Here is a 25,578-nt window from a genome sequence, read left to right on the forward strand (position 1 = left end):
TCAGTTCGTGGAATATGTTCATAAGCTATACTAAAGACAAACCCACAGTAACTGTCTCCAGTTTGCGAGGGACCCCATGGAGCCAGTCTCTAGGAAACAAATAAATTCATGGAGGTTAAGTCCATTAATGGCTATTAGCCAGAATGGGTAAGGAATGGTGTCCCTAGCCTCTGTTTGTCAGAGGGTGGAGATGGATGGCAGGAGAGAGATCACTTGATCATTACCTGTTAGGTTCACTCCCTCTGGGGCACTTGGCATTGGCCACTGTCAGTAGACACGATACTGGGCTGGATGGACCTTTGGTCTGACCCAGTGTGGCCATTCTTATGTTCTAACCTAAATGAACCCAAGGTTATGGAGACAGATATGAGTCAAGGAAGCCAGCAGAGTATCAGAAACCTGGAAAAATCTCGGACTGGATGGGCTCAGGCGTTTGGTCACAAGCTGAGGTGGTTCAAAAGTTTTGGATTTTTTTTAAGCAGAATTTTTTTATTGTTTCTTTAAACAATCAAACACAGCAAGCAGCAAATATTTGGCCACACACTTCTGAAACCCCAAACCATGTTCAGGTTTTGGCAGACTAATTTCAGCTTTTCAATTAAAAAAACCACAACAAATTTTGAAGGAAAGCAGACATTGTCCATGATTTTTTCTGCTTTTTAAAAACCCCTAGTTTTTGATCCAAAAAAAGTTTTGATGGAAAATATTTGTCCAATCCTTTAAATGAGCTTTAGTGCCTTTTAGCACTAGCTGATGCTGAGAACCAGTGATAACTTCTTTTCAAGTCACCTTTACAAGGTTTCTCAAAACTGGGTTTGTGCCGAGATGCGGAAGGTTTTTAAATGTTTATTTTTCCCAGGGCTGGCCCCCGGGGGGGGGGAGTGGGGCAATTGGGAAGGAGCCCCCAAAATTGCTTTGCCCCAGGCCCCCTGAATCCTCTGGGCAGCCCTGGCCCACACCCCCACACACACCCCAACCCCCTGCCCCAGCCCCCTCCTGCACCTCAACCCCCTCATCCTCAGCCCCACCCCAAAGCCCTCACCCTCCTCCCATACCCCAACCTTCTGCCCCAGCCTAGTGAGAGTGAGGGGGGGGAGAGTGAGCCACAGAGGGAGGGGGGATGGAACAAGCAAGGGGCAGGGCCTCAGAGAAGGGGCAGGAGGTCCCTGAAAATTTTTAAATCAAAATGGGGGTCCTCGGGTTGCTAATGTTTGAGAACTGTTGACCTATAGTATCCCACTAGCCCCAGGAAGCTGTGTACTTGTCTCTTCATAGAGGAGACCTGGCATTGTGACACGGCCTTTACCTTCCTTATGAATGGGCATAGCTGTCCCCCCCACCCACAGTGTGCCCCTGGTAGTAGGGTTACCATATTTCCACAATCAAAAAAAGAGGACACTGGGGGGGGAAGCCCCACCCTAGCCCCGCCCCCATCCACTCCCTCCCACTTCCCACCCCCTGAGTGCCCCCCTCAGAAACCCAACCCCCCCTGCTTCTTGTCCCCTGACTGCCCCCCTAGGACCCTACCTGTCCCCTGACTGCCCCGACCCTTATCCACTCGCATGAGTGGCAGGGTTGTAGAAATTTTGGTGGTGCCCAGAACCCACTCCCCCACCACCTGCCTAAGGCTTTGGGAGGGGGGGTTGAGTGGGGGGAGGAGGTCTGGGGTGCAGGTCCTGGGCTGGGGATTAGGGTGCAGGAGGGGTGCAGGCTCTGGGATAGAATTTGGGTGCTGGGTGCAGGCTCCGGGCTGGGGCAGGTGTTCAGGAGGGGGTGAGGGGTGCAGGCTTTGGGATGGAGTTTGGGGGTGGGAGGCGGTGCAAAGGGAGGGGGTGCAGGCTTTGGGAGGGAGTTTGAAAGCAGGAGGGGGTGTGTGGGAAGGGGGAGGGGGTTTGGGAGGGAGTTTGGGGATAGGAGGGGATGCAGGGGTGAGGGCTGTGGGTCTGAGGATGAGGGGTTCATGATGCAGGAGGGGGCTCAGGGATGGAGCAGAGGATTAGGGTGTGGGGGGATGAGGGCTGGGGCTGAGGGGGTTGGGGCGTTGGAGAGGCTCAGGGCTAGGGTGGAAGGGCAGGGTAGCCTGTCTTCCCATTAGTGGATGGGGGACGCTAGGACCCGGGGGCAGCAGACAGCAGTTGCTGCTGGCTCTGGCAGTACAAGCAGGCAAGGGAGAGGCAGGCAGGGAGGGGGGAACCCACGGGGGGGTGGCAGGTAGAGGCCGGGGACCCATCCAACACTCCCCCACTCCCTGACTGCCCCCCCCCCCCAGACTCCCCTTACCATTTTGGCTCCACAGGTAGGCAAAACACGCTGGCCGGTGGGTCAGTTTGTGTGTTACACAGGGCTGCAGACAGAGGGAGGGGGGAGCAGGGGAGGGCTCTGGCTGCTGGAGGCCACTGGGACCGGCTCAATCGGCCCAGCCGCCCAATCAGCAGCTGCACTCTGCATGGAAGGGAGGGAGGGAGGCAAGGGAGAAAAAAAACCCGGACATTTTAACCTTATTACCAATTCCTCCCGGACGGCTATTTAGAGACGCAAAAGCCGGACATGTCCGGGGAAATACGGACAGATGGTATCCCTATCCAGTAGTTCACTTCCCAGTTGGCTAATTGACTTTTAGCCAGGTTAGCTGTCAGCCTGGCCTCTTGGACTGTCTGTAGGACCACTGTGAGGTGATTTATGTGGTTGTCCCAGGTTCTGCTGTAGATGACAATATCGTTGATATAAGCAGCCATATACTGACTATGTGGCCACAATCCATTAATCTCTGGAACACAACCATTACCTCATGCAGATCTAAGAGTATAGTTCTAAATTGGAATAAGCCCAGGAGCATACAAAAGACTTTTTTTCCCACTGGAACCAGGGCAATTGGCATCTGCCAGTACCCCTTAGTTAGGTCAAGGGTGGATATATACCTGGCAGCCTCCAGCTTCTCCAGCAATTCGTCTATCCCGCAGTATGGGATAGACATCAAATTTGGATATTGCATTCACTTTTTGAAAATCAATGCAGAATTATGTTGAGCTGTCCTGTCTGGGTACAAGCATTACTGGACTTCACCACTCACTGAGAGACTCCTGGATGACCCCCATGGCCAACGTTTTCTGTAGCTGTTGTCTCACAATCTCCCACATTTTTTCTGGGCAATGCTTGCACGCTTTCTGGCCAGGTTCAGTCTCTATATAATGGAGCAATAGATGCATCTGGCCTGGTGGTGCCGAAAACACAGAGGGGAATGTGTTGATGACTGTATACCTGCTGTTCCTGTTGGGGTCATAAGCCTTCCCTAGTTGATACAGTCCCACCTGGAGAACCACTGTGGCAGAGTTCAGGTTCAGCGGGGAATGGAGCGATGAAGAGTCGCTCCCGTTCTTTCCATACCCTTGGTAAATTGACATGATATATTTGTGAGGCTTACCTCTTCCCAGGCTGGTGAACTTCAGAATCTACAGCCCCAACCCTTCTCATTATTTGAAAGAGCCCCTGGCACCAAGCCAACAGTTTGGACTCAGAGTTGGATAACAGAAGCAGCACCTGGGCCCCTGTTTGGAATTCTCAGATATGGGAACCTTTGTTTTTCTCTTTATCATGTTGAGTCTTCAATAAGTTCTCCTTTGCAAACTCACACAGGGATTTTAACTTCTCTCAATCACAATATATACTGCCCTGAGTTGGTGGACCAATTCATGTCCCTTCCAGGTTTCATGAATCAGATCTAACATTCCCCAGGGCTGTCTCCCATAATGCAACTCAAATGAAGAAAATCCCATAGAAGTTTAGGGAACTTCCTGTATGGAGAACAGAAGGGTAGGAGCTGATTCCAGTAATGAGGATCAGAGGCCACAAACTTCTTAAGTATCTCTTTCATGGTTTTATTGAAATGCTCCACCAGTTTGTCAGTGATAAACAAATGTTCTTTCACCTTCAGCAAGTTACATGGGTTTTTCATTAGCTGTGACTCAAAAGTGGTTCCCTGGCCAGCAATTATTTCTTTAGGAATCCCTAGCCGGGCAAATACGTTCATCAACTCGGTGATGATGACTGCCACCTTTGTGGAGCAGAGGGGTATCGCCTCAAGGTAGCATGTAGCTTAGTCCATGATCACTAAGATGTATTGGTGCCTTACTGCGCTTTTTCCAGTGGTCCTATTAAACCCATCCCTACTGTTTTGAATAGGGTCCCTACAATGGAGAGAGAGGGTATATTAGAGAGACCTTAGGGACCTTCCTGGGGCTAACCTACTGGCATTTGGGGCATGAAGCACAATACTCCCACACTTCCTGGTGGACATGAGGCCAACAGAAGCACAGGGTCACCATTTCCAATGTTCTTTTCCTACCCAAGATGTCCTTTGCAGTATATCACAAGGGCCAGATTTAACACCTCCCTTTGAAACAAGGAGTTATAGCTAGTCTTCTCTGGTCTGTAGGTTTTTCGCCAATCAGTATATTTTCCCCTGTGTAATTCAAACTGTGGCTATTGTTTTAATACTTGTGGCTCTTGTACTATATTGTTGACATGGACAAACGGTTTGTAGGCCTAGACAAATGTTAAATCATTCTGCTGCTTGACAATGAAGTCAATTCAGCTCAAAAGCAGCTCTACATCAGGTGATGGAGTGTGCTAGTCCTTAGCTCGAGCCATTACAGGGCATAGGCCATGAGTAGGATCATTGACTGGGGACGTGGAAGTTCCTTCCCCTGGGCCATCATCTCCACCTAATCCGACCAGCCCCTGGAGGTCTCCTCTCATTGCATTTTCTGCAACTCCCTCTGTCCCCTCCAGGGACACCCCCCCTTCCTAATTCCATCAGTACCTGTAAAAACTTCTAGTCTCACCCAATTATAGTAGGGTAAACTAAATTCAGGGCCACCCCTACATGAGGGGTGTCCGTGCAATTCTGTATTGTTAGCTGGACTTGCCTCATGGCATACAGACATGCACCCCATGGATGCACTGAAGGAATAGGGTGCATGAAGTTTCTCCCTCACCCCCACGTCTATTAAGCTGTGGGCCCTGACTCCATTAACTTGTACTGACACCACCAGTTTCTCCAATCCCATCTTGCAAGCTCTGAAATCAGCTACCCAGACTGGTCTGTAGCTACAGTCCATATACAATCAATCTTGGCAGAAGTGGCCCGGTTGACCGCACACAAACTAGTCACCTGATGGGGAGGTGCTTCAACTGTCTAGGCTCCCACACTTCATGGGGATCCTGTGGGGGGGCCTTGAGTTGTGTCAGAATAGCCACCTTGTCCCATCTCTCTGTGGGGATAAACCACTGCAGTTGATCTCTGCTCTGTTGGTACCATCCCCACTGGGGTGGATAGCCAAATTCTTCTCATGCTTCCCCTCCTTGCTCTTCCCCTGCTCATCTGAGTCGGCCAGTGTAGAGTTGGGTTGTCTTAGCGTTTTGCATGCAGCCCAGCAATTGGCATATAGTTTCCCATCAATGTCACTGCTTCCAACAGATTCTCCAGTCAGTGTCTTATCACCCACTCTCGTACTCCAGGTGGGAAGATCTGGAGGAATTGCTCTAACAATCTTCTCTGCTACTTGCACCACCATCTCTTCCTTGGGCTGGAGCTACCAGTGTTCCGTTAGGGTCTGTGCCACTGCCCTAGGTTGGGCACCAGGTGCAAATTTGTCGCATCAAAATCTCCGGCGATGAGTCTCATTGGAGATACCAAAAGCATCCAAGATGGTTGCCCTGAATAAGAAATAATCCTGCACCACCACTGCATCTAGGCTCCAGTATACAGTCTGGGCCATCCCTGTCAGGTACGGTGAGATGAGAACCATCTGGGTTGCCACCAGGCCATCGTAGTGATGTTTTCTAACATCATTCAGAATGCTTCAGACTCATCATCCAGTCCTATTTTTGTCATCTTCAAGGGAAGGCTGAGAGCTGGATTAGGGTTAGTCGCTCCTCCAGCGGATCAGATGGCAGTGGCTGAGATTGCAGCAGCATTGCCAGCTGCTGCAGCAACTGGGCCTCTTGTTGTTGATTCTCCACAACCCATTTTAGCAACTTGTCCAACTCCATCTCTATACATTTTTAATCAGGGCTTTGGAGTTGTGCTCCGGCTCTGCTCCAGCTCCAGGCAAAAACCTGCAGCTCCACTGCTCCGGAGCTGCTCCACGCTCCAGCTCCACTCAAAAGCCCTGTTTTTAATGTTTTTTTCAGGCTCAAGAGGCTACACTGGCCTTACAGTTTCTGCCAGTGTAGTCATCCCCAGCTGCAGCCTCAATCACTCCCTTGTGCACCAACTGTTCCAACAGAGCTCAGTTACTAAAAAGGAGCAGGGTGGGGAGGCAAGGTAGGGAGACCTGGGCCCACCCACTCTACCAGGTCCTGACCCAGGGCCCTAGGGGTGTCCAGCCCAGTTACTTAGCTATCCCAAATTAGGTTTCCCCTGGGTCACTTCCTACCAGTCTGGAGCTCCTCAGTTTGGGGGCGCAGTCACTGGCTTCGCAAACTCTCCTCAGTCTCTTAGTGTCCTGTTCAGTCGGTCAATTTCTCTTAGGGCTTTCAACTCCCAAAGAGGACAGTGAGGAACACAAGTCCCTGCTGCTAGCGCAGCCTTCACAACGCTGTTGCCATTACCTGCACAGCTCTCAGCATCAGCCTTGCTTGGTGCTAGTGCCAATGCTGGCTCCAGCCTCACCCCCCCTTTCTCTCGGGCTACCAGTGTCCTTTTAAACTGTGCCTCCACTGGGAGCATGCCTTGCACCTGTTGAGAGGTGGGATTTCCCTAATCCAGTATTGCTCTACTCCCTACCCTGGTTAAGTTATTTATTCTGATTTATTTCTTCTATACCAAGCAATTTTCCCCCACTCAGTCCACCGCTGCTGTTAGGAGCTGAGAAATGGTGGGGAAGAAAAGGAGGGGGGGGAAGGTTACCAACAAAGTAAAGTACTAATAAGTAGAGGTCCATTACTGAGACAGTTTTTGTATGATGAACTTGCCATGGTTAATTGGGGGGCGGGAAGATTTGTCAGACTCAGAATCCCATTGTCTACCCTTATGCAGTTGGTGGGTATCTGGTAAGAGAAAACAAGCAAGAACTAAAGTGCAGGGGACAATTTGGGAGAATAAAGAAATAACAGGATCTGCTGAGGGGTGGAGGGAGACCAGCAGGTGTAGAGGAAATAGGAAATCTGGGCAATAGGGAACCCTGCTCCCAAGCCCTTTATGGATCCAGGATCCCTGGCTCCACACACTGCTACACACCAGTTTCCCAGTTCCACAGCCTTTCCCATACTTCTCACAACCCAATGTCCCTCCTTCATGTCAATGCTCCAAGTCTCTGCCCCTCTCCTGTTCCTTAGTGAGCTTGATCACAAAGCAAATGATTATGAAAATGTTTTACATTTATAAAATAAATCTTCACAATACAAATGTTTACAAATTCAACAGGGAGTAGAGATCAAGAGACTTTAACAAGCAAAGTAGGAGTTTTGGAAAGGATATATATATTCTCATGCTTCAGGACATAAAGCCAACCCTTAACTATTGGAGGATTAAAAAGAAACTTTCTCTAGTGGCTTTGTGATGTGGCAATCTGTCCCTTAAAGGTAGTAACATTTAGTGGACTTTCCCCCCACCAAGTGACCCTTTAAGAGTTTGAAATGTCTAGTATAAGGACCTAAAGGGAATGTGGATAGCGAGGAAGTGGTATGGGAAATAAGTGGTGCTTGGGAGAAAATCCCATCACTGTATCTTCAAGGGTTTGGGGCCAGGAGCCCTGTAGGGAGGGTGGGGTAAGGCTCCTCTCTCATCTGACCAATCAGGAATGAGCTGGGCAATGGGGATTAGCATGTATGCTGCTTATTCCCATCTAACTGGGCAGTAACCAGCAGGGGAAGGGTGTGAAATCCTCTGGACTAAGCAGGATCATCTGAGGAAGAAGCTGGGTATGGCTCTACAGCATGCTAAAGGACACCCTGCTCCAGGAAGAAAACAAGAGACTCCTGACTTAAGGAAGGAGGTAATAGCCTGAATTACCCAGCTCCAGGAAGAGGGCTGGGATTCTTGATTTAAGAGACAGTGACTAATGAAAAGTACACACAGTTCCAGGAGGAGAACTGGGACATCCAGCTCCAGGAAGGAGGCAATAACTTCCTGGGTTGCCCAGGCTCCAGGGAAGCAGTCCATAAGAGGAACAGCAAACTGTAGGTTGAACCCAGGAAGGGTAAAAGACTTTGTTTATAGTAACGTGGGTCTATCGTTGAAGGGATTGTTTATTTTGGGACTTTGAGTACCCCAGAAGGGCAATGAACTTTTAAGTGACCTAGCCAGAGGGCTAAGCCATTGAAGGCCCAGAGGCGGCCACTAGGAGGTAGTAACCAAGGGGAAGGCCCAGCAACCCCACATCCAACCCCAAGAGTCTGTTCGCTGGTGAGTCACTTCTGGACAAGTGGGGCATGCTGTGAGGTAAGACCCACAATAGGCAGGTTCTCTCATAACTGCCTATTGCAGGGTTCCCTGTATCTTCCTCTGAAGTTGCTGGTACAGTACTGGATACTGTTAGAGACAGGATACTGGAATAGATTCCAAGGCCAGAAGGGACCACTGTGATCAGCTAGAATGACCTTCTCTATAACAGACCATAGAAATTCCCCAAAATAATTCCTAGATCATAACTTTTAGAAAAACATCCCATCTTGATTTAAAAAGATGGATAATTAGTAAATTATTCCAATGGTTAATTACTCTCACTGTTAAAAATGCATGCCTTATATCCAGTCTGAATTTGTCTGGCTTCAACTTCTAGTCATTGGACGGTGTTATTCCTCTCTCTGTTAGATTGAAGAGCCCATTATTAAAGATTTGTTTCCCCATGTAGGTATTTATAAGACTGTAATCAAGTCACTCTTTAACCTTCTCTTTGTTCAGATAAATAGATTCAGCTCTTTGAGTCGGACTCTATAAAGCATGTTTTCCAATCCTTTGCTCATTCTTTGGCTCTTCTCTGAACCCTCTCCAAATTAACACCATCCTTTTTAATTGCAGGCACCAAAACTGGTTAGTGTCTTCCAGCAGCAGTTGTACCATTGCCAAACACAGAGATAAAATAACCTCTTCTACTCCTACTCAAGATTCCCCTGTTTATGCACCCCAGCATTGCATTAGCTCTTTTGGCCATAGCATCTTACTAGGGCTCATGTTCAGCTGATTATCCATCATGACCCCCAAATGTTTTTCACAGTCACTGCTTCCAAGGACAGAATGCTCCATCCTGAAAGTATAACCTAGATTCTTTGTTTTTAGATATATACATTTAGCCATATTCAAAACACATATTGTTTGCTTGAGCCCAGTTTATCAAAAAACCCCAATCGCTCTGAATCAGTGACCGGTTCTCTTCATTATTTTTCACTCCTTCAATTTTATGTGATTTTGTTTTCTTCCAGGTCATTGATAAAAATATTTAAAAAGTACAGAACTGATCCCTGTGGGACTCCACTGGAAACACCTGCTATGACGATTCCCCATTTACGATTACACTGTGAGACCGATCAGTTAGCCAGGTTTTAATCCATTTAATGTATGCCATGTTCGTTTTATATCATTTTAGCTTTTAATCAAAATGTTGAGTGGTACTAAATCATATACCTTACAGAAGCTTAAGTTACGTTACGTCAACCCTATTATCTTTAACAACCAGACCGGTAGTCTCTCAAAAAGGATATCAAGTTAGTTTGACAGCAGCTGTTTTCCATAAACACGTATTGATTTGCATTAATTATACTACCCCTCCTTTAATTCTTTATTAATCAAGTCCTGTATCAGTTGCTCTATTATCTTGCCTGGGGTCAATATCAGGCAGACAGGCCTATAATTACCTATTTTTTAAAATAGGCACATTAGTTTTCTTTTAGTCTTCTGGAACTTCCCCAGTGTTCCAAGACTTAATAGAAATTAATGTTAATGACCCAAGCTCTTTTAAAACTCTTGGATGCAAGTTATCTGGACCTTCTGCTATTAAAAAAAAAAAAAAAAAAAAAAAAGTCTAAAAACTTTAATAGCTGCTGTTTAACATCTTCTAGAGATACTAGTGGAATGAAGAGAGTTTTAGCATCACCATATGATGAGACTATGACATCTACTTTTTTTCTCCCCAAATACAGAACAGAATATTTATTAAACACATCTGCCTTTTCTGCATTATTATTAATAATTCTGCCATTTCTATCTAGTAATGAATCAATACCATTGTCAGGATTATTTTTCCTAAATACATTTTTAAAACTCCTTTTTATTGTCCTTAATTTTGCTGGCTATAGAGGTCTCCTTGTGTCCTTTTACTTCCCTTAGCAATTTGCTACAATTCCTAACTTCAGATTTATATACTGTGCTATCAACTTCCCCTTTCTTTCAGTTATTACTTTTTATTTCATATAGTTGCATTCACTTACCCTCTGTACCAGATTGATATTTTTAACCATTATGGCCTTTTTCCTTGATTGTAGGATTGTGGCATTTGGGGCATCCAGTAAGGGGTTCTTAAATTACTCTCAATTATTCTCTCTCACACACACACACACACACACACACACACACACACACCCCTACACCTCTACCTGGTCTGGACTTTATTTTGCATGCACATTATAAATGTGATCAAGTCATGATCACTTGTACCTAAGCTACCAATATTTTTTATTTCTATGATCAGTTCCTCTTTATCTGTTAAGAGACGGTCTAATAAAGAATTCCCCCATGTTGGTTGCAACACTTTTTCAGTTAGAAACATTGTCATCTATAATGTTTAGAACATCCAAGGATGTTTAGTACTGGCAGCATGAGACCTCCAGCATATGTCACTCAAATTGATGTCCCCCCATGATCACACAACTTTTCCCCCCCCCTTACACATTACAGATAAGTGCATAAGGAGGCAATTATCCTGTTCCCTATTGTGATTTGGTGGTCCGTAGCAAACACCAACTAATAGTTCATCTTGTGCTTTATCTGTTAGGACACTGATCCATAAGCATTCAAGATAATTTTCTTCCAAGTTACAAGTAATTCATACAGGTAATGCCATTTTTGACAGAGTGCCATCCTCCCTCCCCATTTGCTGACTTGGTCCTTCCTAAATAGGTTCTAACCATTTTTGTTAAACATGCCATGAGCATGAATCATCCCATTAGGTTTCAGTAACACCAACTAGATTGAAATTATGCTCATAAATGAACAATTCCAATTCCTCTTGTTTGTTACACAGGCTCCCAGCATTGGTTTGGATTCAGTTCAGACTACAGGCAATTCAAGAATTTATTCTCTTCATGTTCTTTGGTTCCTTGATTAATTTTGTTCTCAACATCTCAGTTTTATGCTGAGTACTCGTATCTTCCCTCTTTCTACCCTTTCCTTTTGCTATTAATTTAACGTCCTCCTGAGTACTCTAGCAAACCTCTCCCTCAGGAGAAAGTCTGCTGATCTGATCCATGGTAATTCCTATGAGACTAATCAAAGAATAAGGTACTACGCATCATGATGAAGGGTAGCAGAGTTTAGCCTTAAGACGTCACTTTACCACTTGCTACTCAAAAGTAACTTTTCTATAAAAACGCCTTACCTTGTAGTGCTTTCTTTGTGCACTCATCCAGGTTCCATACTATCACATAGTCACAAGAAGCAGAGCAGACAAGAAGTGGATTGATTTTACTTCCAAATGCCAGTGCCGTGATTGAATGGTGGTGTCCTACCAAGTGCAATGGCTGGCAAATATAACATTTTTTTATGTCCATAGATCATTTCCAATGATGATGAAGACATAGCAAATAAGAGGAAAAAAAATATAGCTAACACTTATCTGAATAACTAGCAATGCTCAATTATTCAAACTGAATTTTCTTTAATGATTAAAATCCATTCACTGAACTGCATTATGGCTTATTGCCTGCTTGCCAAAATAACAAATAATTGTCCACATTCCAGCTATAAAATGTGGAGTCCAGTAAGGACAATAGCCTACACTGCAAAAAATGATGCACCAAACCCAACGTTTTTCTGTTTTCCATCCATTTTAGTGCTCTTTAGAATATTACACTGAAAATCTAAACACACAAGTTTTGGTTTTTACCTGATGATGAGCAAGGCTATCGCCAGTATTCCAGATGCATAGCTCATTTCCATTCAAAGGAAAAGCACAGTAATGTAGATTACAAGCAAGTTGAACATGAGACTCTGGCACTTTGGATCTAAACACTTGTTTCTCAAGAACTATGTCATGGCTACATCCTTCTTCAGTAAAACAAAGGTCCACTGGGCTTTCCATAATACATCTGAAATAAACATCACATTAGAATATCACTAAGTTCTCATTAAGATTTTTTTGTTTTTTCCATTTTGCCATCTTCCAAATCATCCAGTACAGAATACTCCCAGAGACAGATTATTGGACATTGTGCCTAGTTCTGAAAGTGCCAAATACCCTGAACAATTGGAGATAAAGAGTACTCAGTTTTACAAAAGAGGCTTTCTGCATCTTGCAGGATTGTGCCCAGTGATGTCTTGTAGAGGAATGACAATATTACAAGAACAATTCCAAAAATCTGACAGTGTTCTGCATGCAAAGTTAGATAATATACCTGCGGACCATGACCCAAAATTGGGTAATAAGAATGCGTCAAAGGGTTATGTGGGAAGCCTGTGGGGAGGGATAAGGAGTACAGATAGCGTGATCAGGTGCCCGGTTTTTGACCGGAAAGTCTGGTCAAACAGGGGACCTGACAGTGTCCAGTCAAATCTCCTGACCAGACACCCAAAGCACGGGACTGCGGGTGTGGGAGGCACCGGGTCAACACCTGCACCAGTCCCTACACAGCCGGGGCTGGCTCCTACCTGTGTTAGGCGGCTGCAGCTCCGCAAATGACTCCCTCCCAACCAGGGCAGAAGGGGGGTGGGGGAAGAGCAGTGAACGACAGTGGTGAGAGGGAAGAGGAACAAATGGGGAGTGGCGCCTTGGGGGGGGGGGGAAGAGGCGGAGCTGGCATTTAATTTCAGAAAGGGGAACTACACAAAAATGAGGTTAGTGAAACAGAAATTAAAAGGTACAGTGCCAAAAGTGAAATCCCTTCAAGCTGCATGGAAACTTTTTAAAGACACCATAATAGAGGCTCAACTTAAATGTATACCTCAAATTAAAAAACATAGTAAGAGAAACAAAAAAGTGCCACCGTGGCTAAACAACAAAGTAAGAAGCAGTGAGAGGCAAAAAGGCATCCTTTTGGTATTCACCCAAGTGTTCCGAAGGAACTCAAACGTGAAATTGCATAACTACTAACTGCAGTCTGTAAACTATCATCATTTAAATCAGCTTCTGTACCAAATGACTGGAGGATAACTAATGTGATGCCAATTTTTAAAAAGGGCTCCAGAGGCGATCCCGGCAATTACAGGCCAGTAAGCCTGACTTCAGTACGGGAAAACTGGTAGAAACTATAGTAAAGAACAAAATTGTCAGACACATAGATGAACATAATTTGTTGGGGAATAGTCAACGTGATTTTTGTAAAGGGAAATTATGCCTCACCAATCTACTAAAATTCTTTGAGGGGGTCAACAAGCATGTGGACAAAGTGTACTTAGATTTTCAGAAAGCCTTTGACAAGGTCCCTCACTAAAGGCTCTTACGCAAAGTAAGCAGTCACGGGAGAAGAGGGAAGGTCCTCTCATGGTTTCATAACTGGTTAAAAGATAGGAAACAGAGTAGAAATAAAGGGTCAGTTTTCAGAATGGAGAGAGGTAAATAGTGATGTCCCCTCAGGGGGCTGTACTGGGACTAGTCCTATTCAACACATTCATAAATGATCTGGAAAAATGGGTAAACAGTGAGGTGGCAAAATTTGCAGATGATACAAAACTACTCAAGATAGTTACGTCTCAGGCAGACTGCAAAGAGCTACAAAAGGATCTCTCAAAACTGGGTGACTGGGCATCAGAGTAGCAGATGCAAAGTAATGCACATTGAAAAACATAATCCCAACTATACATATAAAATGATGGGGTCTAAATTAGCTGTTACCACTCAAGAAAGATCTTGGAGTCATTCTGGATAGTTCTCTGAAAACATCCACTCAATGTGCAGCGGCAGTCAAAACAGTGAACAGAACGTTGGGAGTCATTAAGAAAGATAGAATCACAGAAGATTAGGGTTGGAAGAGACCTCAGGAGGTCATCTAGTCCAGCTCCCTGCTTAAATCAGGACCAACCCCAACTAAATCATCCCAGGGCTTTGTCAAGCTGGGCCTTAAAAACCTCTAAGGATTGAGATTCTACCACCTCCCTAAGTAACCCATTCCAGTGCTTCACCACCCTCTTAGTGAAATAGTTTTTCCTAATATCCAACCTAGACCTCCCTCACTGCAATTTGAAACCATTGCTCCTTGTTCTGTCATCTGCCACCACTGAGAACAGCTGAGCTCCATCCTCTTTGGAACTCCCCTTCAGGTAGTTGAAGGCTGCTATCAAACCCCCCCCTCATTCTTCTCTTCTGCAGACTAAATAAATCCAGTTCCCTCATAACTCAGGTGCTCCAGCCCCCTGATCATTTTTGTTGCCCTCCGCTGGACTCTCCAATTTGTCCACATCCTTTCTGTAGTTGGCAGCCCAAAACTGGACAATACTCCAGGTGTGGCCTCACCAGTGCAGAATAGAGGGGAATAATCACTTCCCTCGATCTGCTGGCAATGCTCCTACTAATGCAGCCCAATATACTGTTAGCCTTCTTAGCAACAAGGGCACACTGTTGACTCATATCCAGCCTCTCGTCCACTGTAATCCCCACGTCCTTTTCTTCAGAACTGCTGCTGAGCCAGTCGGTCCCCAGCCTGTAGCAGTGCATGGGATTCTTCCGTCCTAAGTGCAGGACTCTGCAATTGTCCTTGTTGAATCTCAGATTTCTTTTGGTCCAATCCTCCAATTTGTCTAGGTCCCTCTGGACCCTATCCCTACCCTCCAGCATATCTACCTCTCCTCCCAGCTTAGTGTCAGATGTGAACTTGCTGAGAGTGCAATCTATCCCATCATCTAGATCATTAATGAAGATGCTGAACAAAACCGGCCCCAGGACCAACCCCTGGGGCACTCCGCTTGAAACCAGCTGCCAACTAGACATTGAGCCATTGATCACTACTCGTTGAGCCTGACGATCTAGCCAGCTTTCTATCCACCTTACAGTCTAGGGGTTCTCAAACTTTAGCAACCCGAGGACCCCCATTTTGATTTAAAAATTTTCAGGGACCCCCTGCCCTGACCCTTCTCCGAGGCCCTGCCCCCTGCCCATTCCATCCCCCCCTCCTTCTGTTGCTCATTCTCCCCCACTCATTTTCACTAGGCTGGGGTGTGTGGGGGGATGCGGACTCCAGGAGGGAATTTGGGTGCAGAAGGGGGCTCAGGGCTGGGGTAGGGGGTTGGGGTGTTGGCTCTGGCTGGGGGTGTGGGCTCTGGATGAAGGGTTTGGGGTGCAGGAGTTGGCTCGGGGCTGGGGCAGAGGGTTGGGATGCGGTTTCTGGGAGGGAGTTTGGGTGTGGGAGGGGACTCTGGGCTGGGGCAGGGGGTTGGGGTACAGAAGGTGTTCAGGGTGTGGGGTCCTGGAGGCGCTTACCATGTCTCCCAGGAAGCAGCTGCCAGGTCTCTGTGGCCCCTAGCTACATGGGTGGCCAGTGAAGCTCCACGCGCTGCCCTCACGCACCCAGGCGCCACCCCTGCAGCTCCCATTGGTCGTGGTTCCTGGTCAATGGGAGCCGCGGAGCTAGCACTTGGGCAGGGGCAGGACATGGAGACTCCCTGGCTGCCCATGTGCCTAGGGGCCGTAGGGACCTAGCGGCCACTTCCAGGAGCTGCACAGAACCAGGGCAGGTAGGGAACCTGCCTTAGCCCCAGGCAGGCAACTCTACCAGAGCCTCCTGCACACCAGGGAACAGCTGTTCAGCAGCGAGCAGAAAGTACTGTGAGGAAGGGGGAGGAGTTTGTCAGTGGGGCCCACGGACCCCCTGGAGTACTCTCACAGACCCCCAGGGATCTGCAGACCTCAGTTTGAGAAACGCTGTTAGCCGACGCCCACCACCCTTGTTGCTCTCACCTCTAAACTTAACCCAAAGACTCTCAAGACTTTTCTCTGGTTTCATACTGGAGCTGTGAGCAATCATACTGCTCTCTTACATACAGTGCAACTCCACCTTTTCTCCCCCACCTGTCCTTCCTGGAGAGTTTATACCCATCCATGAGAGTGCTCCAGTCATGTGAGTTACCCCACAAAGTCTCTGTTATTCCAATTTGACTGTGCCAGGACTTCCAATTCTTCCTGCTTGTTTCCCAGACTTCTTGCATTCACGTACAGGCACCTAAGATAGCTAGCTGATTGCCCTACTTTCTCAGTATGAATCAGGAGGCCTCCCCTGTTGCACCCTCCCCCTTGTGTTTCCTCCCAGTATCCCACTTACCTCAGGGCTTAGGTCTCCATCCCCTGGCAAACCTAGTTTAAAGCCCTCCTCACTAGGTTAGCAAGCCTGCTTGTGAAGATGCTCTTCCCTCTCTTTGTTAGGTGGATCCCATCTCTTCCTAGCAATCTTTCTTCCTGGAACAACATCCCATGGTCGAAGAATCCAAAGCCCTCTCTCCAACACCACCTGCGCAACCACGCATTTACCTTCACAATTCGATGGTCCCTACCTGGACTTTTTCCTTCAACAGGGAGGATGGACGAGAACGCGACTTGCGCCTCAAACTCCTTTATCCTTCTTCCCAGAACCATGTAGTCTGCAGTGACCCGCTCAAGGTCATTTTTGGCAGTATCATTGGTGAAGTAGGAAGGGGTAGCCGTCCAAGGGCTTGATCAGTCTCAGCAGACAGTCATGTCCTGAATTCTAGCTCCAGGCAAGCAGCACACTTCTTGAGATTCCCGGTCTGGACAGCAGATGGATGACTCCATCGCCCTTAGGAGGGAGCCCCCGACCATCACCACCTGTCTCCTCCTCTTGGGAGTGGTGGTTGTGGAACCCCCATCCTTAAGGCAATGCATCCCATTCCTTCTGGTCAATGGGGTCTCCTTCTGATCCCTTCCCTCAGATGACTCTTCCAAACCATTCTCTGCTGTAGTACCTGTGCAGAGAGCCTGAAAACAGTTTCTTACCTCTATCTGTATTGGGGGTACATGAGTTCTCCTCTTTCTTCTTCTGGAGGTCACATGCTGCTTTTCTTCCCCATTCTGCACTGCCCTTTCTGATGCTTCAGCATGCTGTGCCTGCAGGACCAAATGCTGACTTCTATCCAGAAAGTCAGCATTTTCTCTGATGCAACGCAAGGTTGCTACTTGGGGCTCTAGTCCTTTAATCTTCTCTTCCAATATGGAGACCAGCTTGCACTACAGACCAAGTCACTTCTATCCTCTGGGAGAAGGACAAACATGGCACATCCTGTGCAAGTCACAACAGCTGATCGCTCACTATCTATATTGTCTTCCTTCTAAGTCTCTAAGGTGCCACAAGGACTCTTCATTGTTTTTGCTGATACAGACTAACATGGCTACCACTCAAACCTCTTCAGATGCTGTATTTACTGCTCACAGAAGCCTGAAAAACAAAAAAATCTGAGGGAACTCCCCCAAGGCGAACTCCCAGGCAAACTCCCGCTGTTAGATATCTGGATAGATAACAGAAAATATCATATTGTCTCTATATAAATCTATGGTACGCCTACATCTTGAATAGTGTGTCATGTGCAGATGTGGTCACCCCATCTCAAAAAAGATATATTGGAATTGGAAAAGGTTCAGAAAAGGGCAAACATACATTATTGGGGTATGGAACGGCTGCTGTATAAGGAGATATTAATAAGACTGGGACTTTTCAGCTCGGAAAAGAGACAACTAAGGGGGGATACGATAGAGGTCTATAAAATCATGACTGGTGTGGAGAAAAATAAATAAGGAAGTGTTATTTACTCCTCATAACACAAGAGCTAGAGGGCACCAAATGAAATTAATAGGCAAATTTAAAACAAACAAAAGGAAGTATTTCTTCACACAACACACAGTCAACCTGTGGAATTCTTTGCCAGAGGATGTTGTGAAGGCCAAGACTATAACAGGGTTCAAAAAAAGAACTAGATAAATTCGTGGAAGATAGCCATTGATGGACCTATTAGCCAGGATGGACAGGGATGGTGTCCCTAGCCTCTGTTTGCCAGAAGCTGGGAATGAGTGACAGGGAATGGATCACTTGATGATTACCTGTTTATTCCCCCTGGGGTACCTGGCATTGGCCACTATTAGAAGACAGGATACTAGGCTAGATGGACCTTTGGTCTGACCCAGTATGGCTGTTCTTATGGGGAGGTTCCGGCCCTCCTGCTGGAGTGTCCGGTTTTTAAATATTACAAAGTTGGCAAGATACAGAGCCTGCCTTATACTAACCTCACAGAGGCAGATCCCGTAGCTCCAGTCCCACAAGGCTAGCTAAACTTGACTTCCCATTCAAAGTGTTGCAGCACCCACACGTTTGACCCAGCTGCCCCTCCATCATGATAATGCATGACCAGCTGGGACAAGTTTGTGTAAGTAGCATTACAATCCCATCTACCAGGTCACGACACCACTCTCACAAATTTGACCCAGCTGGGCCCTCATTAGGGGGGACTGGGCCAAGCCTGAGCAGTGCTGTGACCCCAAAGGTCAAAAAGAGTGGGAAGCCAAGCCCAGCCAGCCCTGTGTGACAGAAGCCACCACTAGGTACACATGGTGTACTTAGTACATTAGTGTGTATATTATATATCCTGGGTCAGAAATATTTAATAAACCAGATTTTGGGTGGTGGGCAGGGAGGGCACAAAACCTACTTACTGGGTTGCCACAGGCCATCCAGGTTTACCAGTGGGTCCTGAGCCCCAAAGGGTTGAGATTGAGAACCAAAGCCTTAAAGAATATTTTTAGTTTTGATTATAATTTACTGTTTAAAAATGATTGTGTCGATTACTTCCCAGCAGGGCAAGCCCTTGCTTACCTGAACAGATTTCACACACGTACTCCTAAAACACAAGGGAACTTTTCATGGGTGCAATAATTCACCCCTATGACCAGCACAAGGCTCATACATACCTGACTTAAACGCTCACAACAAGGCTTAAGGGAGACGATCGCTGGACTGGACTCGAGCGGCCCAGCCGCGCGTCGGTCAATTTCACCCTGCCGACTGGGATGTTCACACTCGGCTCCCAAATTAAAGTGGGCGCATCAGGTGCGCGCTTCCAACAGACACCCGCCGCTAACGTGCCGCAGCTGGGACAGCGCGAGACTGAGCATTGCGTGGGGCTGGTGTAGACCACCCCGGTCAGCGTTTCTCTCCCGTGGCCAGCCCCGCCCCAGGGCTCCCTGCAGCCACCCTGTGCACACGGGGGGAGGGGGACACGCTGCTCCCCTACTGACGTTTAACGTTGGCTCTAGGTCCGGGCCCCGCAGCGAGTGACTCCGCGCAGCTCACACCGCGGGGGGAGCGACGGGCGCTAAACCTGGCATAGCCATGTGTCGCTGTTTCCAGGGAGACAGAGGGCACGTGGTCAAACCAACTACGTCACTCACTGTCACCGCCCCGTTCGACGCCCTCGCGCATCCCCACGGGACGGGCAGGTAGCGCCCCCCCGCGGGGCTTGGGGGGGCGTGTTCGTCCCGTTAGGACTCGTCCCAGCCCGATAACGATAGTGTCCCTATCTCTCGTCGGTTTCCCCCTCCCCCCCGCTACCTGCCGCGAGCAGAGCGGTGGCTCCCAGCGCAGAACGCACCGGCCGGCCGGTTTATCAGGTAGTGGAGACCCCAACGGGCCGTCGAGCGGGACAACTTAGGCCGCCGAACCGCTCTGCCCTTTCCCAGCCCCCTGCCAGGTGTAGCGGGAGGGCACAGGACCGTGGGGCGGGGCCACGCCCGGTGCAGGGAGGAGCCCTGATTGGTTCCCTGCCGCTTGCCCCTCGATGGGGATGGGTGTGGGGCGGAGAACAGGAGGGTCAGCCCTATGGCTACAGCACACACACCCCACTGACCTCCAGACAACAGCCACAAACCGGCACAGCAACACCAATGCACAGTTATGCACTCAACAGCCTGTCCCCAATAGCACACCACAGACCTGCTCTAGCTGCCCTTTGTTGGGCACTCACCAGGCACCTATGTTTGAACTCAGTGGAGCCATGTGTTCCTAGCTCCCCTTGGTCTGGGTATGCTCCCCTCACTGTCTCTTCCTTTGGCCTTAGCCTCAAGACCAGTCCTAAACCCCACAAGACTCCCCAGATGATTAATTGTGCCTTTCCCAGAACTCCACCCTTGTGGGTGCTGCTCTGATTCAGTTTGTCCTTCAGGAAGACGTGGTAGTTGAGGCAAAGAAGACACAGACTTTCCAGAAGGATTGCTAAACTAACCATTTCTTTAGCCTCCACAAGAGATATACAGATCCATGCAAAATGAGAAACACCTGTACTTGGTTCACAGCCATAGTTTCCTCACCATCCCTGAGCATTCACTGGAATTTAGTCAGTGCCTTCAGGGGTCTCCAGGTCCCCTCTCCTGAACCTCAGTTCAGTCTTCTCTTTCTGTTCTGGACAGCGAGAGCAATACTCATGCTCAGACCAGACCTGGTCCTTTTAGAACTTATAATTCCCTACCCTTTTATCCTCTCATTCTCCTGGTCAACCTCAAAGACCCTGCTCAGGTGATCAAGATCTGCTATCAGGTGGCCTGTTGCTTGGTTACCACTTATCTAGAGTTCACTCTTAAATAAAAAACTGGTTTTACCTAGGTTGCAGCAATCCATTTGTTCTAGGGGAAGGCTTATTGCTTTTTTAAGGCCCCTTAATGACGGTCCCATTCAGAGGGGCAATGTGGATGAGGTAATATCTATTGGATCAACTTCTGTTGGTGAGAGAGAGAAGCTTTCGAGCTTACACAGAGCTCTTCTTCAGGTCTGGGAAACTAAAGGCATGTCTACACTACAATCTTAAATCGAGCTATGTTAGTTTGACTTACACTCCACACTACCCCTCTTCTGTTGGTGGTGCACATCCTCACCAGAAGCGCTTCCATTGACTGAAGAGGGGCAGTTTGGGGCACTGCCAGCTTCTCACCTCCCCACTCCCAGCGAGGAGTGGTGGGGAAGCTGTGCAGGACTTCTCGCCTCCTGCCAGACTCCAGTCAGCTGCTGTGCTCCCAGCAGGGAGCCAGGACCCAGGGGGCAGCAGGGCTCCCAGTGGGGAGTCCAGACAGCAGCCCAGCTTGGAGTAGAGATTCAGCAGCAGCTTGGCAGGGGATCCTGGAGCTGGCTTTCTTGTCAATTTCACGGCTCCATTGAAGCTGTGAAATTGACAAGACAGCCAACAGCCGGCAGTGTCTACACACACTGCATTGCCCTGACTACACTGACATAAACCCTATGCCTCTTGTGGAGTTACATTGGCAGGAGCAAGGCTGTAGTATAGACACTGACATAGTTAGGTTGACATAAGCTGATTTATGTTGACCTAACTCTGTAGTGCAGACCAAGCCTAACACCAAGTGTCACTGCTAAATACAAGATAGCACAGATTGTTTAGCACAAGTAGTTAACGTATTTCAAGGGACCATTCAAGGTGAAGTGGCCCATTCACACCCCTCCAGTCATAGGGAGGAAAGGAATGGGGGGTGGGTTACAGATGATTGTAATAAGCCATAAATCTGGTGTCTTTATTCAGTCCATGACAAAAGGGGCTGTGAAACCTACCTTTTCTACCTATTTTGGACAGAGGGCTTTTGCTCGGTATTGTGTGTATTTGATTGAGAGGGAAGACAGAACAGACTGAATGAGAGAGACTCAAAGGCAGAAAGAAAGCCAAGTGGCAGCCTGAGAGCATGGTGTGACCCTGGAGAAGACTACAGGAAGGTTCTGGGTGTGGTGCTAGATACAGGGCTAGGGGAAGTAAGCAAAGAAGCTGTCCCATTTTTTGGTTTCTCCTACATTCAAAGAAGCAGGACTTTGTACATTTCTTGTCAATAAACAAGATTACATCAAAGAAAATACCAGATTCCATCATCAATTTCTACTCCCAACTGGAACAACCTCAGGGCCCTGAATTTTGACTAATCACTTGAGTTAAAAAGGGGTAACACTGATGTCAAAGATGGGATCCGCTTTCCAAGGAGAGAGGTTGTGAGGTGGTGTACCTGTTGAACCAAGATAGAAGAAATGATGGCAGTGCTTGCAGAAATCAAAGATGGCCATGTAGTAGGAAGAGAGCCTGGGACGTAAGCCCTTGTATCAGAGGTCTGGTATGAGGCAGGACCTGCTCACAGAATCTGGCAAGAACAGGGCTAATATTGCAAAAATACACATTCCTAAGAATTGCTAAGCACAGAGTACTCACGCAAATAGATCCTGATATTAAATGGTGGCCAGAACATCCCAATATTAAGAATGGTACCAAAAAAAATTCCCAAGGATAACAGGAGCATACTGACCCCTTCTAAAAGATACGGTTAGGATAACAGTACAAAATAAAGATGTTTTAATCAAACCAACATGTACAAGGTGATGGGTGATAACTAGCCACGTCAGGGAGCAGTAACTAACTATGTCAAAGGCAGTACATAACTTGTTTGTATCAGGGTATAAAAATATATCTTAAAGGAAGTATCTTTGGCCAGCCGATGGGGGGAATGAAAAGTCCCACCATTCACTGAGCTGCGTCCATTGTCATAGGCATACATAAGTATCCTCATAGAGTCTGCCAGGTGCTATTACCGTGCTTTGTCGACAATAAACCTGGTCTGGCACCTTTGTACCTTAATGGATCTTGTGGTCATTGGATAGTTCACTCAAGGTCTGCTGTGCCGGCTGTTTGCTCAGAGCTGGGGCAGCATAGGAAGAACGCACACACGCAGCCAAACATCTAACCACAGGCCAAACTGAATTAAAGCAAGACCTAAAACAAGCTTCAGAAAAAGAATGTAATACAAGCCCTACAATAAGATCTAAAACAAGAGCCCAAAAAGGGCTCAGAGACAACTTGCAGACCAAGATGAGATCCCTGTTGGAGCAGCAGCTATAAAGTGCCTGGACAGATTTGGAACCCCATCCACTTGGGTCAAAAATGTGTAACTATACAGTTTACATTGCTACTATTTCAGTTCTACATTTGCCTCACATATGAGAGTACCAGATAAAACTTTTTATTTCAGCATTGTGATGACAACAAAGATATCATAAGTAGCTGCTGCAGCCATGAATGTTATGACAGCTTATTCACCAACAAGTGAAGATAAGCGCCCATATCCAAATGAAAATGTGCCCTTTAGGCAAGAGAATTATATACCTAAGAATAAAGAGCTAATTTTGAAAGATATGTAAACATGCTTTGGGTAGCTGTTGTAGGCATGATATTAGGTAGCAAGCATCTTCCCATTCCTTTCTACCATTTGATGTTACTTGCACCTTTCACTTTCTTTAGCTATGATTAAGGCTGCAAGTCTTTCACAGAAGTCACAGATTCCATGATTTTCCGGGGCCTCAGTGACTTCTGCAGTAGCTGGTGTTACTGACCCCAAGGCTGCCCAAGCAGCTGGGGTGACCCTGGGGCCAGCCGGATAGGCCGCTGCTCGGGAGACCCCAGGCAGCTGGTCCCATGTGCTGCTCCGGAGCAGTGGTCCGGAGGAGCAGCAGCAGCGCCCTGGGCTATGCCTTCTCCCCCAGCAGCGGGGGCCTGGGCCGCCTCCCGTCCAGAGCAGCAGTGGCAGCCGGAGGATCCCGGGCCACGCACACACACACACCAGCGGCCGCAGGGCGGAGGTGGAGCAGCAGCGGAGGTGGGGGGACACTGAGCTGCCCCTCCCCAGCAGCAGCGGCAGGAGGGCCCCGGGTCGCCCGCCACCTCAGCAACAGTGGGGTCCGGACTCGGAGTGCTCCCCCCAGGATCAGCAGAATCCCCGGAAGCGCCTCCCCTTCCTGCCCCCCCCCCCCAGCACCAAAGATTTAGTTAGGGGTATTTTTAGTAAAAATCATGGACAGGTCACCAGCCCATGACTTTTTGGTTATTGCCCCTGACCTGTCCATGACTTTTACTAAAAATACCAGTGACTAAATTGTAGCCTTAGCTATAACATTGTTTAACTTAATCACTGAGGAACTGATCCACCGCCCAATGAAGTCAATGGGAGTCTTTCCATTGATTTTAATGGACTTTAGATCAGGCCATTAGGACCTAATCCTGAGCTGCTGAGCATCTACAACCTCCATTGATTTCAGTGGGTATTGCAAACCCAAAGTAATTTTTAGGAACTGTCCCATAGTAGAGAAACATTATTGTCAACCTTGGATGAGGCCACTTGTCTTTGAACCCCTCCCTCACTACCCCATTCCATACATTTAAAAAAAACATACTGCAGCAGCAGCTAGGGTGACTCCTAGAAAGAGAAGGTTTGGAAAGTAATGAAAGTTCAGCTGGACTCAGGCCTTCATCATGAAAAAAGAAATCTTTTTCTTCAATCATATGGATATACCAAAATGATTACTGTACAGAATATTTAAGTATAAAAATATTGATGGCAACTGTGCTCTAGTGGCGATGCCTTTCCATATTTATGATTCATATAGGGAGATAGGGAAACTTTAGAAGGAATACAGGTATCAATAATATGATGGAGCAATAGCAAGATCATAGTTAACATTTTATTAGATTATTCTCTGAAATAGTTATTTTAATTATATCATTGAGATAATGGGTCAGATCCTCAGCTGGTGTAAACTGGAGTTACTCCATTGTCTTAAAGGATTTACACCAGCTGAGGATCTGACCCAATATAATTAATTATTGCAGATGTGAAAAGGTGTTTACATTAAAACAAGCACACAGTTCATTTAGTGCTCATGAAAGATGTTCGTTTGACAGCCCTGGCAACCAAAGTCTTCTATTCACCCACAATGAAGGTGCAGTGCTGACATTGGCAGTGAAAGCTTCCCCATGCTGCTCCATCAGTATCCCTCCATTCTGAACTGGAAGGACTGTCTGTAGGGATTACAAGCACAGTTTAGTCTCCAGGTCCATTTCTGCTGGGACTGCCATCAAGGGCACTAAATTGTGCCAATTGTGTAATGACCTCTCTTTTTATGATGTGGGCAGCAGTCACTCTGAACTGAACTGAGACTGACTCACATCTCATAGGTGACCAAAAAGTCATCAGATGGAAAAAAGAATTGGTTGCAGACAGGTGACCTACAGGTGAGAGGCTTCATATTCTTATTTATTTACAGCATATATTTTAAACATATTTATGCTTTGCTACATCAACTCCGTAATCTTTAGTGTCCAGGAAGATTACTAAGCACCCACATTTGAACTTTGGCCCGTTCCCACGGGTGTGGAGGTCTTGTGGTAACACCACCTGTTTTCTGACCTGAGTTGGCCCATGGCAAAGATCAAAGTGCAGGGACCCCCTGGGGGTAGGGCTGACCCGGGGCTGGGCTCTGAGGGGGACCGGCTCAGAGCGGGAGGGGCCCGGACGCAGCACAAGGCTGCGGGGAGCTCCAGGCGCGGAACGTCCTGCTGTG

The 25,578-nt window shown here is 47.3% G+C and overlaps 1 protein-coding gene across 1 annotated transcript in view; it reads right to left on the reverse strand.

Moving 5' to 3' along the window:
- The window catches only part of WDR27 (WD repeat domain 27), a 110,879-nt gene extending 98,583 nt beyond the window's left edge, over nt 1-12,296 (reverse strand). The window contains exons 1-2 of the mRNA XM_065401452.1: nt 12,102-12,296; nt 11,595-11,736 (exon numbers count right to left, since the gene is read on the reverse strand). Of these exons, the coding sequence (XP_065257524.1) occupies nt 11,595-11,736; nt 12,102-12,296 (337 nt within the window). The remainder of the gene's footprint in view (nt 1-11,594; nt 11,737-12,101) is intronic.
- Between the last annotated feature and the right edge of the window lie 13,282 nt (nt 12,297-25,578).

The sequence above is a fragment of the Emys orbicularis genome, chromosome 3 (genome assembly GCF_028017835.1).
Source record: "Emys orbicularis isolate rEmyOrb1 chromosome 3, rEmyOrb1.hap1, whole genome shotgun sequence".
Taxonomy (NCBI): Eukaryota; Metazoa; Chordata; order Testudines; family Emydidae; genus Emys; species Emys orbicularis.